Source organism: Camarhynchus parvulus, chromosome 2, assembly GCF_901933205.1.
Source record: "Camarhynchus parvulus chromosome 2, STF_HiC, whole genome shotgun sequence".
Lineage (NCBI taxonomy): Eukaryota > Metazoa > Chordata > Aves > Passeriformes > Thraupidae > Camarhynchus > Camarhynchus parvulus.
This window is the reverse complement of record NC_044572.1, coordinates 100,961,726-100,977,394: the sequence shown is the minus strand read 5'-3', so window position 1 is coordinate 100,977,394 and position 15,669 is coordinate 100,961,726. Positions and strand designations below refer to the sequence as shown.

The 15,669-nt window shown below is 37.6% G+C and overlaps 1 protein-coding gene across 1 annotated transcript in view; it reads left to right on the top strand.

Annotated features, from left to right (window-relative positions):
- PTPRM (protein tyrosine phosphatase receptor type M) overlaps positions 1-15,669 on the top strand; it is a 442,005-nt gene that overhangs the window by 395,600 nt on the left and 30,736 nt on the right. The window contains 1 exon segment of the mRNA XM_030966307.1: positions 12,236-12,333. Coding sequence (XP_030822167.1) covers positions 12,236-12,333 — 98 coding nt within the window.

Genomic DNA, 15,669 nt, shown 5'->3' with positions numbered 1-15,669 from the left:
TGTATTTTTGTGTCTTTGTCATAATCAGCTGTGTGGTAGTTCTATTTGTGCAGGGAATGAGACCCCCCATTCAGGTGGAAGGTTGTAAATGCAGAGCTAGCGTGGTTTTCTGATACAAAGTTGATTTAGGCTTTGTTGCGGTGTTTCCTTTCCCTGGATCTTTGTGTACAGAGCAAGTGAAATTGGAGCAATGTTAGAAAACTGCTGATAGGTTCATTGCTAGGTGAAGGCACTTGCATTTTTCACATGTTGGTCTACATTTTGCATGTAATACATGCCCACCTTTCATACAGCTTTGGAAGTTCTCTGAAAGTACAAACAAGCTCTAGATATTATATAAATAATTATTTAGTATTTATTTGCCAGTATAAATTCCGGAATCCCATGCAGGCTGTTCTTTCACTTGCTTGTCAATGTGGCTTGTAAAGCAAGTTTGAGAAAATGATGATTTTTCTCTAGTCCATTGTCAAAGCCATAGAGGAAGAAAAAGCAATTCTTCCTATCCTCTTCCCCACACAGACTGAGCTGCAGTAAATCAGACACAAAGGACTTCAGAGCATATATAGATCCCTGTCTCAAAGACAAGATCTTGGTCCGAATTCTGTGTTGTGAAAATCAGACTAGAAAAGTTACAACAGATCTTTGCATATCAGAATAAAGAAGTAAGAGAAATGAGAGTCTTCAGTAAATAATTAGGGGCAAATAAGGCAAAAGGAAAATGTTTCTTGGTTGTTATGTAGAAAATAAAAGATTGTGTGAAAAGTAGTATATTTTTCTTCTTCAAAAATATGTAACTTAAAATATATTCTGCAAACAGGGAAATTGTCATCTTTCTGAAACTCAAGAACTGAGCACACTGTCCTTGTGAACCAAACACTTTCAGAAAAGAACATTATAAAGGTGACCATCTATTAGTGTTGCTCTGACTACTAATTGCCTGCCTGTATTATGCACTAGAATCCATTTTTTGTTCAAGGAAGGTGTATGCAGCATCAGCTGTACAAATTCACCTGCATGTCTGTATTTCAGAGGAAGGCAGATAATGAAAAGCTGATGTATCATGAGTAGTTTTCCATCTTTGACAAAAAAATCAGTCATAAATTTGGCTTGGTGGGGGGAGTACCTAGCAGCCAGAGGTGCTAGACAGAGACCTGTTAACACACCTGTTAATCAGTGAAGCCTAGTGCTAAAGCAGAAAAAAGGCCAAGAAATGCAGTTTGTCATAAAAATCATATAGTCAGGGCATCTTTTTTTCTGTGAAGTTTATTCACCAGATGGTCTTCAGCAGTCTGGAGGAAGAAGGCTTTTGGTCTTCTCATCTCCTAGATTAAAAAAAGGTAGTGTAGCAAGTTTATGAAACAAAATGTATTTCAGAAACAAATGTATCAAGAAGCAAATAAACTGGGATGGCTTTTTTTGGTGGTTTTGGGTGGTTTGGTTTTTTTGGGGAGTTGGGTTTTTTTTTGTATTTGTGTGGGTTTTGGTTGATTGTTTTTGTTTGGTTTTTTGTCTTGTAATCATATCCAAATCTTTGAAGTCTGTCATTTTTTCTCTCTTTTATATCCTTTGGTGGCAACTGAAATCTCTGTGTTGATATGGCCACCTATGCACATGACAGCCCAGGTGATTTTGAAGCACTGCCTTTAAAAACAGAAAAAAAAGATAAAGGCTTATTAGATTAATTTCTTTCCCTGTCCGTCTGTATTCTTCCATGCAGTTGCATATTCAGATGTAGACTGGAGATTCCCTCTGCTGTTTCTAAATCTCATTCTGTTGCAAGCACGTTCATGTATTGTGTCTATACTGAGAACAAATACACTTGACATGTTAGAATGGTATTCCTTGTTCACAGTATACATCAAATACTGCAATCTCCCACAAAATATAATGAAAAAACAGAATTGAAAAATTAACATTGCCCTTTCCTACTCAAAGTGGTAAAAATAACTAGGTGGTCCCTAAAAATAACAATAAATAATAGTGAGGTTTTGGTTACATAGATTTGATTTTTGATCGTAATTATCTTGACATTGAAAAGAAAAATATCATTTAAAAATATCAAATAACATCTGTTTTTAATGGCTTTTGTACATATCTTGATCTGACTAATGACTGTGAGGAAGTCAGTTAGATACTGACTATTTCTGTGAGGAAGAAATAAATGTACCAATATTCTCTACCCTTAAATATCAAAATACATTGTGAGTGATATGTCTCACTCATGAGATACTTATCAGGACAATCAACTGCGACAGAAGTTTTTTCCAAGCATTTTTACTTATGTGTTAATGTAGACTAAATTATCTTGTTTGTTCATCTAGGTAAAGTGTTCGTGTTAATGCACTTAAACTCACAGTACAAGATTAAAAAATACAGCATCTGAATATCTTACTTACAGGCATGAGCAACATTCCTTCACAATAAGGTCCTTGGGGAAAAATAAAATAAACAAGTAGCCAAAATGAACTCATATTTTTGAGCTAGAGAATAGTGATGATTCTATTACAATCTGATGCTTATGATTGACTCAACATGGTAACAGAAAGTAGAAATGCAAAAGACTAATTAGGTTCTTTTGTCCATTCCCTAAGGAACCTTCTACTGAAGGGGATAAAATGATCTTAAACTTCTCATCCATCATCAAAATTGATTCTGCATTACAAGTTGATATGAAGAGCCCAGTCCAACAAGTCAATTACTTAAGATTTTTGTTTTGGAAATGCTAGATGCAGCATGTTTTTTACAAAAAAAAATCTGTATGTGTTAGTCTTTCCAAGCTCAGATGAGCTATTTAGAATGAGTGATTAATAGGTATTCATATTTCCATGATGCAAATCATGCTTATTAAGAAGAATGCACAAATTAGAAACATAAACAGCTTTCTTGGTGGAAAACACTGATTCAGCAACTGAAACTCTCTGTTGGACTGCTCTCACAAAGACAGCTCAGGTTTGAACCATGGTCTCAAGCCTCCTGGAGTAACCCTTCAGCCAGAGCCGTGACCTCAGGCAGAGAGCCAGTGCCTCTCACTGCTGTCCCATCTGATGTATTCATACCTGTGTCTCAGGTTCCCAGATGAGTCACCCATAGTTCTTCCCACGTGCTTGACTCTAATTAAGCAATTAAAATATCTGTAGTATATGGAGTGAAAGAAGGTCCATGTATGAGTGAGACTTACTTCTCTGTAGCCAGTACACTCCATTGGAAAATACATCAAGGCCTCTAGGTACAATTACTTATTCAGAGCTTTCCTGTTTCTTAGAAGAAAAACCTGGAGTACACTCTCTGCAAGCCACTGTCTAGCAGTGCTGTCTTAAAAGCTGCAAGGTAAAGATTCAAGGCTGTGGCATGACTCAGGTATCCCACATAGCCTTCACTAGGGAATTCCTAATCCCCAGGAGTGCTACATGTAATTCAGAATTTGGAAGATGCTGGATTTACACAGTCTGAGAAAATGTTAATGAGAGGAACAGGCCATTTAACATCTCTGCTGTTGGGCAGGCACATCATATGAAAGAAAGAGTTCTTCAGTTAGACTGGATGAACAATATTCAACTACAACTAAACTCTTTTTGATGTAGTTGTTTGGTTTTTTAGTTTCCTGCACTTAAGATCAGAAAAAGCTGCTCTCTTGAGTGGCATAAGGGTTTATGAATGGACAGTAGTATTATGTACGCTGCTTTTATCGCATTCGGCTTTGTCTCATCTCAGGCTAACTGTTTAAATCTGGACAATTTCTGCTGCTGCCAGTTCCTCTGTTACTGCTGCAGTACTTCTGTGAGTAGTCAAACGGTGTTGTGGAAATGTGCTGTTTATTCTTTGGAAAACCATATGACATTTTCATTTTATTTTGTTCAGATAGAACAAACTGAGCTAGTATTGGAAATCTAACAGTGGAGAAATGTCAATCAATAAGTGTGTAACACTTTATTAGATGGAAACTTAGCTAGCAGCATTAGCTGTAGTGGTATAAAAATGTCTTAAATAGCACCTGTCAAGAGTGCACAAATAAAGTGTGGTCACAGCCTTTAAAATAAGTTCAGCAATGACTTGTTTCTGAAAATGGTGGAAATACTAACATGGAGCAGGAACAGGTAAGATTATTCAGGAATGGTAGAAGCTGTCATGTTGTGGTTGCTGTGTATTGTACCAAGACTGTTCAGGTCTTTCAAAGCCTACCTTACTTCTGCTGTCTTTCGAGGTGTGTTTGGCTTCTTATGACTGTTAGGGGCATGAACACCTTTGTGCATTATGGGGAATTTTGTATGTAAGGCACTTCTGCTCAATGGAGCTCCAGTCCCAGACTGGGATTTCTAGATAGTACCATAATGAAGGCAAAATAATGCATTGAGATGGGCACTGTTCTGGCCCAGTTGGATCTGTATCAATAAAGAAAATGCCATATGATATTCCAGAGAATAAATACCACATTCCTCCATCTGACTAGCCACAGAATCATTGCAGAACAGGAGCAGAGGAAATGCCAACAAGAGAAATGATCCAGCTCTAGCCAACAGCTGATGTGTATGTGAATATACATACATTTAGAAAATATGCATTTTCAAACTAATTATCTACTTTCATGAAATGAGCAATTTTAAAGGAAGAAATCTCTGGAGTAATCAGTTTTATCATTGCTCTAAAGATAATATTTTTAAGTATTTCTATATTAAACTGGGAATTCAGAATGGAGGTTTTTTTTATTTTAGCTATTTGTGAAACAGTTGCATTATTTCATAAAACAGTGAGACTCTGGCTCCCCACTACTGTACATTGTAAATAACAATGGTTTTTTTTTTCTTTTTATTTTTCGAAAGAGATAGAGAATTTACAGGTCAATCTTCTCCTATTCTTCTTCCTGTAAGAGATCTAGTGCTGACTCCTTAAATATAGGAGTAGGTGGTATAGAAAGCCAGCCAAAGCACTGGTCAGTCTCATGGGAGCTATACATAAAATTTCCGCATGCTCCACAGTCACTTAGTAATCTAAGCCTTGTTGAAAGCTAATGGGACTTGAAAGCACTTTGAACATTTCATTTTCTGAAAGCCAATTTTCACATATAGCAGTGTGCAGGCAGCAGGGCTGGCTGACTGGCTAGCTCAAAGCAGGTAGGATTCAGTTTGTGCTTGAAAATCAGCCAATTACTATTCACTGTGCTGTCCTTTGGCTGGTAATGAGAGAAAGCTGTGTTTTTCCAGAGCAAAGGATACAGCAGAAAGCCTCTACGTTGCCAGTAGCTGCACTAGGCAGGATTTGTCCCAATAAAGCATTTCAGCTTGCTATATAAGCAGCATTTTCCAGAAATGTCAAGCTAACAGGATTCAGTCAGATCTGTTTCTTATTGACAATCCATCTAAGTAGGAAATAATGAAAAGCACATTTTAAATTTGTATCTCATTCCTGATTAACCCATTTGAGTATATCTGAGGTGACTTACTGTTGAGCAGTGTTGCTGCATACTGGTTTTTTGGGGGTAAGCATTATAAGGTGGTATTGTTGCAAAAGGCCAAAAGAAGAATTGGCAGACTGGCTGCAACTCAGATATATCTGATATGCATGGTGTGTTCTGAAGCCTGGGTTAAAACTAGTGTTTGGAGAAAACAAACAATTCCATTTGCTTGTGAATTAAATTCTAGTAGAATTTCTCACTTACAAATTGGTATCTTTTCTCAGCTGAGTATGAGGCCATTACTGCCTCTGCAAGCAGTTGGCTTCTCTCTGTGCAATCTCTGAATCTACTACAATGAAAGAATTGTCAAAATAAGGTCTAAGACTGGGACAGAGGATTCTTCCATGAGAGTAACCATAGCCTCAGGCATCCTTGCTAGTCTAACATACCTATAGGGAACCAGCCTCAGTGGTAAGCCATCCACAACTTTGTTTATTTATATTTTTTCCAAGGAAAGAGACATTTGTAAGGAAGATTTTATCAGGAAATCCAGCATAGCTGTATAATTACAATATAGCCCTGTTGAATATTATGTACTAATTAATACTTGTAAGGCTAAAGTTAGAAAGTGCTTTTCAAATGTCATTACACTCAACATTGGAATTAAATATGAATTCAAATTAAATAAAGGGGAAAAGGCAAAAACATGGGGTTTTTTTCAGCTCATTACGGGGATTTTATTTATTTCATTGAGATTATTTAGTGCACAAAATGTGTATGACAACTAGAAACTAGCAATTAATAAATAACACCAAAGCATTAGTGGCCAGGTTTTGCCAGTACAAATGTTGTTGCTTTTTAGTGTGCTAATTCTTACAGTGACAGGCCTGGAGGAGACTTCAGGAAAAGTGAACAGGTGGATGACACTGGGGTACCTTTTACCCTCAATGCTCTTTAGTTTCTGGAACAGACTTTGGAGGACTTCATAAAGCATTTAGAAGACTTCCAGGTTATGTGACCTGATTCTCTTTCATCATTATTTTCTTGAGACCTAGAAATACAAAAGACTGATCTGTATGCATTTTGACAGCTAGTGGTGAGCAGTGGGCCCATATGGTGTAGTGATACGTTGACTTCAGCTTTATCTCAGATATCAAAATTGTTCATATAATAGGAATACACATACTGTGCCTATGAAAATGCTCTTGTGTAAACCTTTAAAGTTAAGTATATATATTACAATAGAAGACAAATGTCTACACCTATTTTGAGGGAGAAAAAATGCATAATCTTTGCCTGAGTTTTTGAAGTTTTAGCAGACTTTTTTTCTGGACTTCACAGAGGTATTAAATCCTTAAGAGCTCCTGGAACCATGAGTGAAAGTTCAATGCACGCTATACCATAAGTATTCAACAAGCACATGGTGAAGACTGCCCCTGACAAATCAGATTATCAGCAATTGAGCAGATCTTCAAATTACCTTCCATTCCAGAAACCAGCTCATTTGGGAAGGTGAAGATGATTCAGCAACAGCTGTACTGCTGTGTGGTCATGGAATTATAAAAAATACTGAACCAGCAGTTTATCTTGCTGGTTGGCTAAGTCAGCACAACTGGGATCTCTGCCTTTTCTCTATAGTAAGCTGACTATTTTAGATAGAAAGATGAAGATATGTTGCATTCTGAAAAAGGAGGATTCAATCTCAAGACTCCTTAGCCTACACCTGGTCACCTAAGGAAGTGTCCAGATTTGCAGAGCTGCTGACCAGTGATGAGCTTCCCAGGAGTTACTTGGGAGACTAGCAGAACTGAACAATCATGAAAACTTGGTCACATAATGATGCACCTGCAAACTCCTTTTGACAGAATCTTGGGCATATTGCCTTATTGAGTAGGAAAAAAATTTATTCCATTTATGGGAGATGTTCCCTTGCCTGCAGTCAGTGACATTTATAGTGTAAAGTAACAATTAGCTGCAGTTTATTACATACCTTTTTCTGAAAGCATATTTACCTCCAAATTCTAGCATGGTTAAAAGAGCAAATAACACATTCTTGTGGATTATCAGATCTCTGGACTGGCAGTGCAAATTTTAAATATTTTTCCTCCTGTGAAATAAATTATTCTGCTAACAGCTACATCTCTCCCAAAAGGTTTATTAGGAAAACAAGAGTTCTTGAAATTTTTAATCTACTACCTTGTCGTCTCCTCTCCCAGTATTTTATTCCCCTCTGGTTTATGCTTTTGAGTGTATTTTAGACAATTTCTCCTACATAATGGTTTTGGGAGTTTTTGACACTGTAGATGCAAAGGGAATCATTGCTTTTGGGCTTTTGTTGTTATTGTTGTTGCCGTGCAGCCATATCTCTTAATAGGAAAACACTCACTGTATCTCAAGTTCATTTCGAAGGGAACATACATAGTAAAAGAATGAGGGCTAAAATGCAGCTCCCTCTAAGTAGATATATTAGCTAAGTGTCTTTCAGTAGTCCAGCTGTAGGCAGCTACAGCAGCAAGCAGCAGGTTTTGCTTCAGTAAAAAGTGGAGGCAGTTATCATTGCTACCAGAAACTGCAGTAACCAGTAGGTGAAGGGACCATTTTATAATCACCTCCTCATGCAGTGTGGTTGTGGCTGCTCACTGTAAGGGGTATTTCTGCTCTCTTTTCAAGATGGAATTTAACTGCTGCAGGTATAAGTCTTGCATCTTGTCAGTCCTCTGCCTCTATTAGCACATATTTATGGCTCCCACTGCCCATGCGCTGTCCCTGGGGAGGCTTTGGAGCTTAAGGGTATCTGTTCATTTTCTGCACATTTCTAGCTTCAATATCTATCACTGAACTCAGTCTCAGGTGGACCAAATGTTAGCTGGTGGATTTGACATTCAATGTTAGAAAAATATTTTGGAAGTTATTTGTTCCTTGTCTAAACTGCTTGCTTTTCTAGAAATTGAAAAATGACCCACAGATTTAAAAGTCCTGTGTGAGTAAGTGCTATGTGTGCTTCAGGATTCAGGCTTTACTTGTTTCTTCATGTGCTTGCTTTATTCCCTCCCTAGACCTGAACACTTTTTCCTATGTTCTGGGCTAGTTCATCATATTCAAATTGATCTCATACCCCAACAGCAATACCAGTTTTCAGAAGTGCATTTCACAATAGGAAGCAGAAATAGAGGAACTAGAAAACTAGTTACAAAAGCAGCTTTAAAGAGTCTAAACCGTTCATAAAAGCTGTGTGATGTTCCATTTCCTAATATGTTTTTGTTCCCAAAGCAGCAACTAACTGCTGCTGGTAATAGAACCAATGGTTGTAATATACACAACCAATCGTTCCTGTTGAGTTTTTTCAATAATGCATTTAATTAGCTAGGGGTTTGGAGGGTTCATTTCTTTTTCTTATCTTCCTTTGCTTTTCATCTTCTGCTTGCAGTATGTTGGTGATCTCTTTTTTTTCACAGCAGAGATCTATGATACCAAGTACTTTATTGTGGAGCTAATGGGGTGTGCTGCAGGCTTTCTGTTGAGTAGCACAGTACCTTCTCTTCAGACCTTCTCCTCCTGCAAGGGGGCAACTGCTGAGAATAACCTTTCTGCCTATTGTGCACACATCTGTTAAGATGATGCTTAGAACAATTATAGCCTCTTTCTTCTCCTACCACAAGTCTCTGGAATCAAATAGTTTAGCTCTTCAGGACAATAAATCCCACAACCCTAACTAGCCTCTAATGCTTTTCAATTCTTGCTGGAGACAAGTAATAATTTATTAATATGTCAGAAGATATTTTTTTAAAATGTCAAGAAGAAAAGAAAAATGGGATATAGAAGAATTACTGAGACTTTAAGGTAGGTTTTAGGGTGGGTTTTTTTTTTCAGTGTCTTGAACGTGAAAGAAGTTTGGAGGCTATATGTAAAAATTGGACCCAAAAAGCAAGAAGACATGTGAGAGTATGAAGGGAGAGCAGGAAATCCTGACAAGCACTTTTAATTATGGTTATCTTATTTGGATAGTAAGATGACAAGAGCATACTCTGCACTGCAGAATAGGACATTTCTTCTAGAAGTACACTTAGAATCAAGGTTGAAAAACTTGTTATAGCTCAGCTCTTTCTCTGGCCTGCAAAAAACCATTACTTTTCCTAAAGATTTATTTTTCTTATAATTTATTGTCTTTTTTTCTTTATGGAGAATGACAAATTCAAAATCTACAGGAATAAATCAGTGTTTAGGATCTCTCCCCAGTTGTAATTTGTGATTTCTGGATTTGAAATGTAAGAATCTTTAAATCGCAGCACAAATTATGCAGTCTGTAGGGAAAAAAGAAATCAGGATTAAATTGTTGCAGGTTATCCCAGAGTTGTCAAAAAGAAATGACTGTTACAATGTAGGGCCCAACTGTCTTGTATCTCAAGTGAATCTGTGTGAAAGAAAACTGAATTAATACATAAAGAAACTTACTACATCGCCCCAGTTTCTCAAAGATTCTAGCTTCTTGCACGGGGACAAGACCTGTGTAGATATGTAGACCATATACCTCTCCTGCAACATTACCAAAATATGCTCAGATTAAATTTATTGAAACATCAACAGTCCTATGAAGACAGAATGCAGGGGAGCCATCTAGATTTTCTCCATTAAACCGGGATTCTTGAAGCAATAATGTTGTTATTTGTTTGTCCTTGATCAAACATAATGTTAATAATGTGTCATGAACTTGCAGGCTTTTTCCAGGACACTGCTCTGTGGAAAACCACCTTTCCCTAATCCCACTTTTAGCTATGCTCCTTGAAAGATAATAGCAGCAGTAATTGAGCTGAATATTTGTTTCAGATTTGAGAGGAAGGAAGGAGCTATACAGAGACAGTATTTTCCTAGAGTGAGTGGAATACTCTGATTTCTTATAATCAGGAGGAGAGTCTGGCACTAAACCTTTCCAGTGCTGTCGTGACTTTATTGTGAAAGAAAGCTACATTGAATCCTAGAATATTAAAACACAAACATGCTAAACTTCCACTAGAATATATAGTAATTATATTACTGTGACATTCAAAATTGCCCTTGGACCATGGCTCTATCACATATCCAGGACACTTAGGTAGAAATAAAATGCTCCCTGTACATTTCCATATGATGGAGAGTGATTCAACTATTGTTGAAATTCAGAATAAAATCTCACAAAAGTATCACCTGTTCTGTGCTGTTAATTTAAAGAAGAAAAGAAAGGTGTTCAATTTTGCAGCTATAACATCAGCTTGAATTTTGTTATTTCAGAAACTGTAGCATGAGTTTCTGCTGTTAATTCTACTCTTAAGACCTTCTGACATTTCTTGTGTTCTAACAGTCATCGTTTCCTGTTGTTTTAAATGGCTTTTTCTCCTCTTCCATGAACAATGAAAGCAATTCAAGGAAACCTATAAGGAAACGAAAACTGTAAGGAGACCTATGAAACTCATAATATATGCATCATTTTTAAAGACTGATAAAATAATGGGGAGAATACATAGCTTCTTTAAATCATCTGTGCAAATTATGGGTGGAAAAATTATCATTTGGAATTGATGTAAATAAATATAGTTTTTTAAAAATTCAAGAGTTTTAGTCTATTACCTTTTACTTAAATTTCAGATCTAAGTTATGTCATAACTGTGATGTTATTTGCCTAGTGAGTTGGATTTCGCTTGCCTATAATATCAGAGAGTCACAAAGTCACAGAGGGGTTTGGGATGGAAGGGATCTTTAAATACCATCTGGTCCAAGCCCTCTGCTGTTACAGTATAGTAATAATATATTACTGCATTTTCCACTAAATGCTTGATTTCAGAGTGAATATTTTCAAAGGGAGATCAAAATACACAACATGGGTGCCAAACTGCCCAAATCTGTCAATATCTGGTTTGGTAATGCTTGAAGAGTGTTGGCTTCTTTTACTAAAGGAACATTAGGGCAATACATTATCCATTTGTTCTCCAATTAGCTTAGATTTAAGTCATTCCTCTAAATAAGCCTCTAATTGTTTACTGCAATGTGACAGCTCAGTAATGGATTCAGTATGGATGTTAAGCTTATAGCTTATGTTGTTTACTCTTACTGGCTCAGTGATTTTAAAGCACTGGTTTAAAATTGGGGTGGCACACTGAGCACCATGGGTAAGATGTGTAGGCTACAAACAGACAGGACTAGGTGCACGCAAAGAGATGTCGGGTTTTTTTCTCAACATTTTGCATTTCTCTAGCATTTCCTGTGAGCTGGTGCCCAGCTTCAGCATGATGCTGAAGGAAGCCCTGTATGTTCATGAACAGAAGCACACAGGGAAAGCACTGCAGAGGATCTGCTGCCATGGCACATCAGGTTTCTTTGCTGCTTTCCTCACTGTTTTCCAAAGTGATACACTGCAGCAAAAACCCTGTAATTTCTGCCTCACTTCAGGAACTACGATTTAGGAGCTGGGCTAATTTGATGAATATTGTATACTAAGAAAAATATTAGAAACCAGGAAAGGCCACATACTCCATTGAGGCTCATTTCATTCCAAATACACCTTCCCTAGGTTATCATCCAATTGCTAAAAGAAAGAGTGATGTTATCCATTTTTTATAATTCCACTTCTGGGTATTATGGAGATAAATACCTAAGTGCTGGAGAACTTTCTTTCAGAACACTATTTCAGGAGAAAAATACTTAAATGCAGATAGGTAGGATGACAGAAAAGAAATTGACTGACCCTAAATGAAAAATATGATGATAGTGATACGAATATATGTGTACAGTCACAGTTTCACAAAGTTCCCCAGGGACAAGCTTCCAGTCATGAGACTTTCAGATAGTAACCTTTCATTTGATTTATTGTTTCAGGACCAATGCAGGAGACAATATATGACTTCTGGAGGATGGTATGGCATGAGAACACAGCGAGCATAATCATGGTTACTAATCTTGTAGAAGTGGGAAGGGTAAGTGGTTTTTGTACTTAAAAAGATGAAAAACGTCTAAGGTGTTTGCTTTTCAAAATTAAATAACAGACCAACAAGGTTCTTACATACTAAGTATAGCACATAAAATATGTATGACTGCCTGTGCTGAGAGGTTCATTATCAATTATTTTTAAACATGCATTGGATGCTTGGCTTTGTTACCATTAGCACAATGAAAAAGTAACTGATAAAGCTGCATTCTGTACAGCAGAGTCTGCAAAGACTGACAAAGAGGGGACGTGTCATATGTCTGTACATATCTCAGATATACCAGTTCTCTTAAGAAAGTCAGTATATTTGTTGCAGAACAAGGTATGGAATCATCTCTTTATTTTTTTTAAGGAAGGCTAAGGAGGCATCATTCTGAAACAGATGTCTGAGTAGTTAAAGTATAAAGTTGTTTTGTGGTATATTTGTCTAATTGGTCTGGCTTGTTTGGGTTTTCCTTCCTCAAAGCCTTCTGGACTAAAACAGAAAAAATTAGTTTTACACATTTGTGCACTGTTTGTTGATCAGGAGGTCATGTTCAAGAGCTGGTTAGTAAAGGAAAGGTTGAGTTACATACTGATATTGTGTAACTGTCTTTATTTGCTTGGTAACTTCTAAAGTAGGCCTCCTACTCTAGTCTTTATGGCTAATTTTGTTTTCAACAGGTATTGAATGGAACCTTTTTCTGTGTTTCACACAAATGTCAGTAAGTGAGTCTTTTCATTTACTGCTTTGTCTGTGCACTGCTGTCTTAGTTCTCATCTGGGATGTTTTTTTCAAGAAAATTTGCTTAGGAATTTGGCATATAGCTTTCATTTTATATGAAAAGAAATCCCACTGCTTTTATGGGAAATATGGCAATTATTGTAAATCAAAGTGCTGAAATAAGAAGTCAAGTGCACACATCTTGGTTTGAGCAGCACGTTTTTAAGAGATGTTTTTAATTTCACACTGGTGGAGTGTCTGATACAGCCTCTGCCCTGTGGCATTTGCATTAGGAGAGTGCACTGTTTATGTGGTATAAGTTGAAGTCCTTTTGAGCAAGTCCAGTTTTACAATCTCAGTTTATTCTTCCGTATGTCCTTTGTGAACTGATAATATAAATCCTAACAGTTAGGTATCTGTGTGCTCAAGCCTGCTTACAGATCAGGTGCCAGTATTATTTTTAGATGTAAAAAAGATGGAGATTGTGACTGCAATTAACACCTGCTGCAGGAGCGCATGTACGACTAATTGCAGACACAAAGAGGGATCATGGAGGCCACTTTAAAAATGCAGTCCCTTGAGTGAGGAAAAGGTAGAAATAGCTGGATGGTCACGTATCAATTCAAAACAGATGGATTTGTAAGAATAGGAAGCTCTCCAGCAAACCTCTTTGTTGAAGCTTTATACACATTCATAAGTGCCCAAGTGAACGACTTAAAAAGGGATGTTTTCTAGGTATGAATAAACAAGCCTGAGAGCAAAAACAGCATTCTGCATGAAACCACATGCTGTTTTCCCAAAGTCAGTATTTGGAAGTGCCAATTAGAGTGAACTGTCAGATGTCAGCAAGGGAGACACCAGTCTTGGTGCCAGTGCTGGCAGCCTCTGCTCACAGCATTTAGGTGCACAGCACATTCCCACAGCAGCAAGGAATGCTTTGTGCCACCATGGAGATTTCTTCAGGGTGCAAGAGTCCTAGTGGGATATAGATCTGCAGTTTTGTTGTTTCTGGCAGTGGTAGAAATGACTTTGTTCTCACTTTCTCTGGAGGCCAGCATAGGTGAAATCAGAGAGCAGAAATTGAAATGAGCTTTTAATGGAAATAAAATTGTATGAGCCACAGAGCAATGCACTCACTCCTCCATTGGTGTTTTTGTGCCACTCCCAGAGCTGGAATCATCAGCAACAAGGAGGCAAATTGCAAACACACCATCTGTCCCGCAACCCCTAACACAAGCTCTGTGCCACCTTGAGTAGCAATGATTTTAATGGACTTTTGGTAGCATTCCTGTAGGGCAAACCTTTATAACCTTCCCAAACTTGAGGTTTTCTATTTCTATTGCTATCACTGCTATAAGATTTATAGGGGTTTCTTATTTTTACTTTTTAACCATGCTGACCCATGGTAAGCCAAGGATGAAAATTCTTTTGCATTTTCAGGAAACAGGAATTTTCAAAATTAAACATGTTTGCCACACAGTGTATGGCCGTCATGAATTAATCATTGAGGGGGCGTATTTGTATTTGTTTTCCAGTACTGACTGGATAGTCATTAAATCAGTGCTAGGAACTTGCTTCTTGCCCTGGAGCATTATGCATCAGGACTGTTTTAATTGCTGCTGGAGGAATCACCATGAGGCTGTCCCTAATACAGGCACCTGCTGCAAATGACTCAGTCCCCCATTACCTTCCAGCAGGGTCCGGGTACATCTGCCAATATCTGTCATTATCTGAGGCACACTTGTCAGAACTGCACATCCCTTTAAGCCCTTGTGTGTTCCAGTGAGGGACCCTTGTCAGTGTTTCTGGCACCTGCAGACTGCTGTGCACCTGGTATTTAAATGGCACCGAAATGTGTTTTGATTGTTTTCTCTCTTTAATGAACCCGCCTGAGGGACATTTAGCTCTTTATCTAGTAGCCTGTTACCCAGTCACTCACATTTACACTGCTTGTGTGGAAATTCAGAGCTAGCTTGAGCTGTTACACTAATGCATCTGCCAGAAGTCTTATCACAAAATCTGCAGGGCTCCCTAAGGAGACTTTTGTACTGATAATTTAAGCTAATGATTTCTAAACATATTTAGTCAGTTTTATGAAGACCTCATTAGAATGTGACTGTTTATTAAAAATCAAAATGAGGTCTCACAGTCATTTAGAAAAAGTATTGCTGAGTAGCATGAATAGTTCTGCATGATAAAGGATGATGAAGTGGTGCTTGTTAAGGTTGGCCTGGGTTGAAAACAACCTTTACCCAAAAAAACCTAAACAAATAAGCAGCCCCTGAAGCACCCTTGAAAAAAGGTCTCCGTCGTCTTCCAGCTGGGATCAACAACTTTCCACTCACAATGAAGTTCACAAAAAGAAGATGGCAAGTAATTAATGGTAATGATCCAAGAATCAGAATTGTCAGAGCCACACAGTAATGGATAAAAGGCATAAACAACAATCAAGACTCATACAATTACATCAGTGTGACAACAAGCTGTTTCAAAGTAATGTATTCTGGATTATATTAATGCAAGTGGCCTATGTGCCCATGTCTGTAAGTGGTAGAGGAACTGAAGATAGTGTAATTTCAAGGAGTATCTTTACCTGAGAGATTTAGCATAATCTGGTGGATT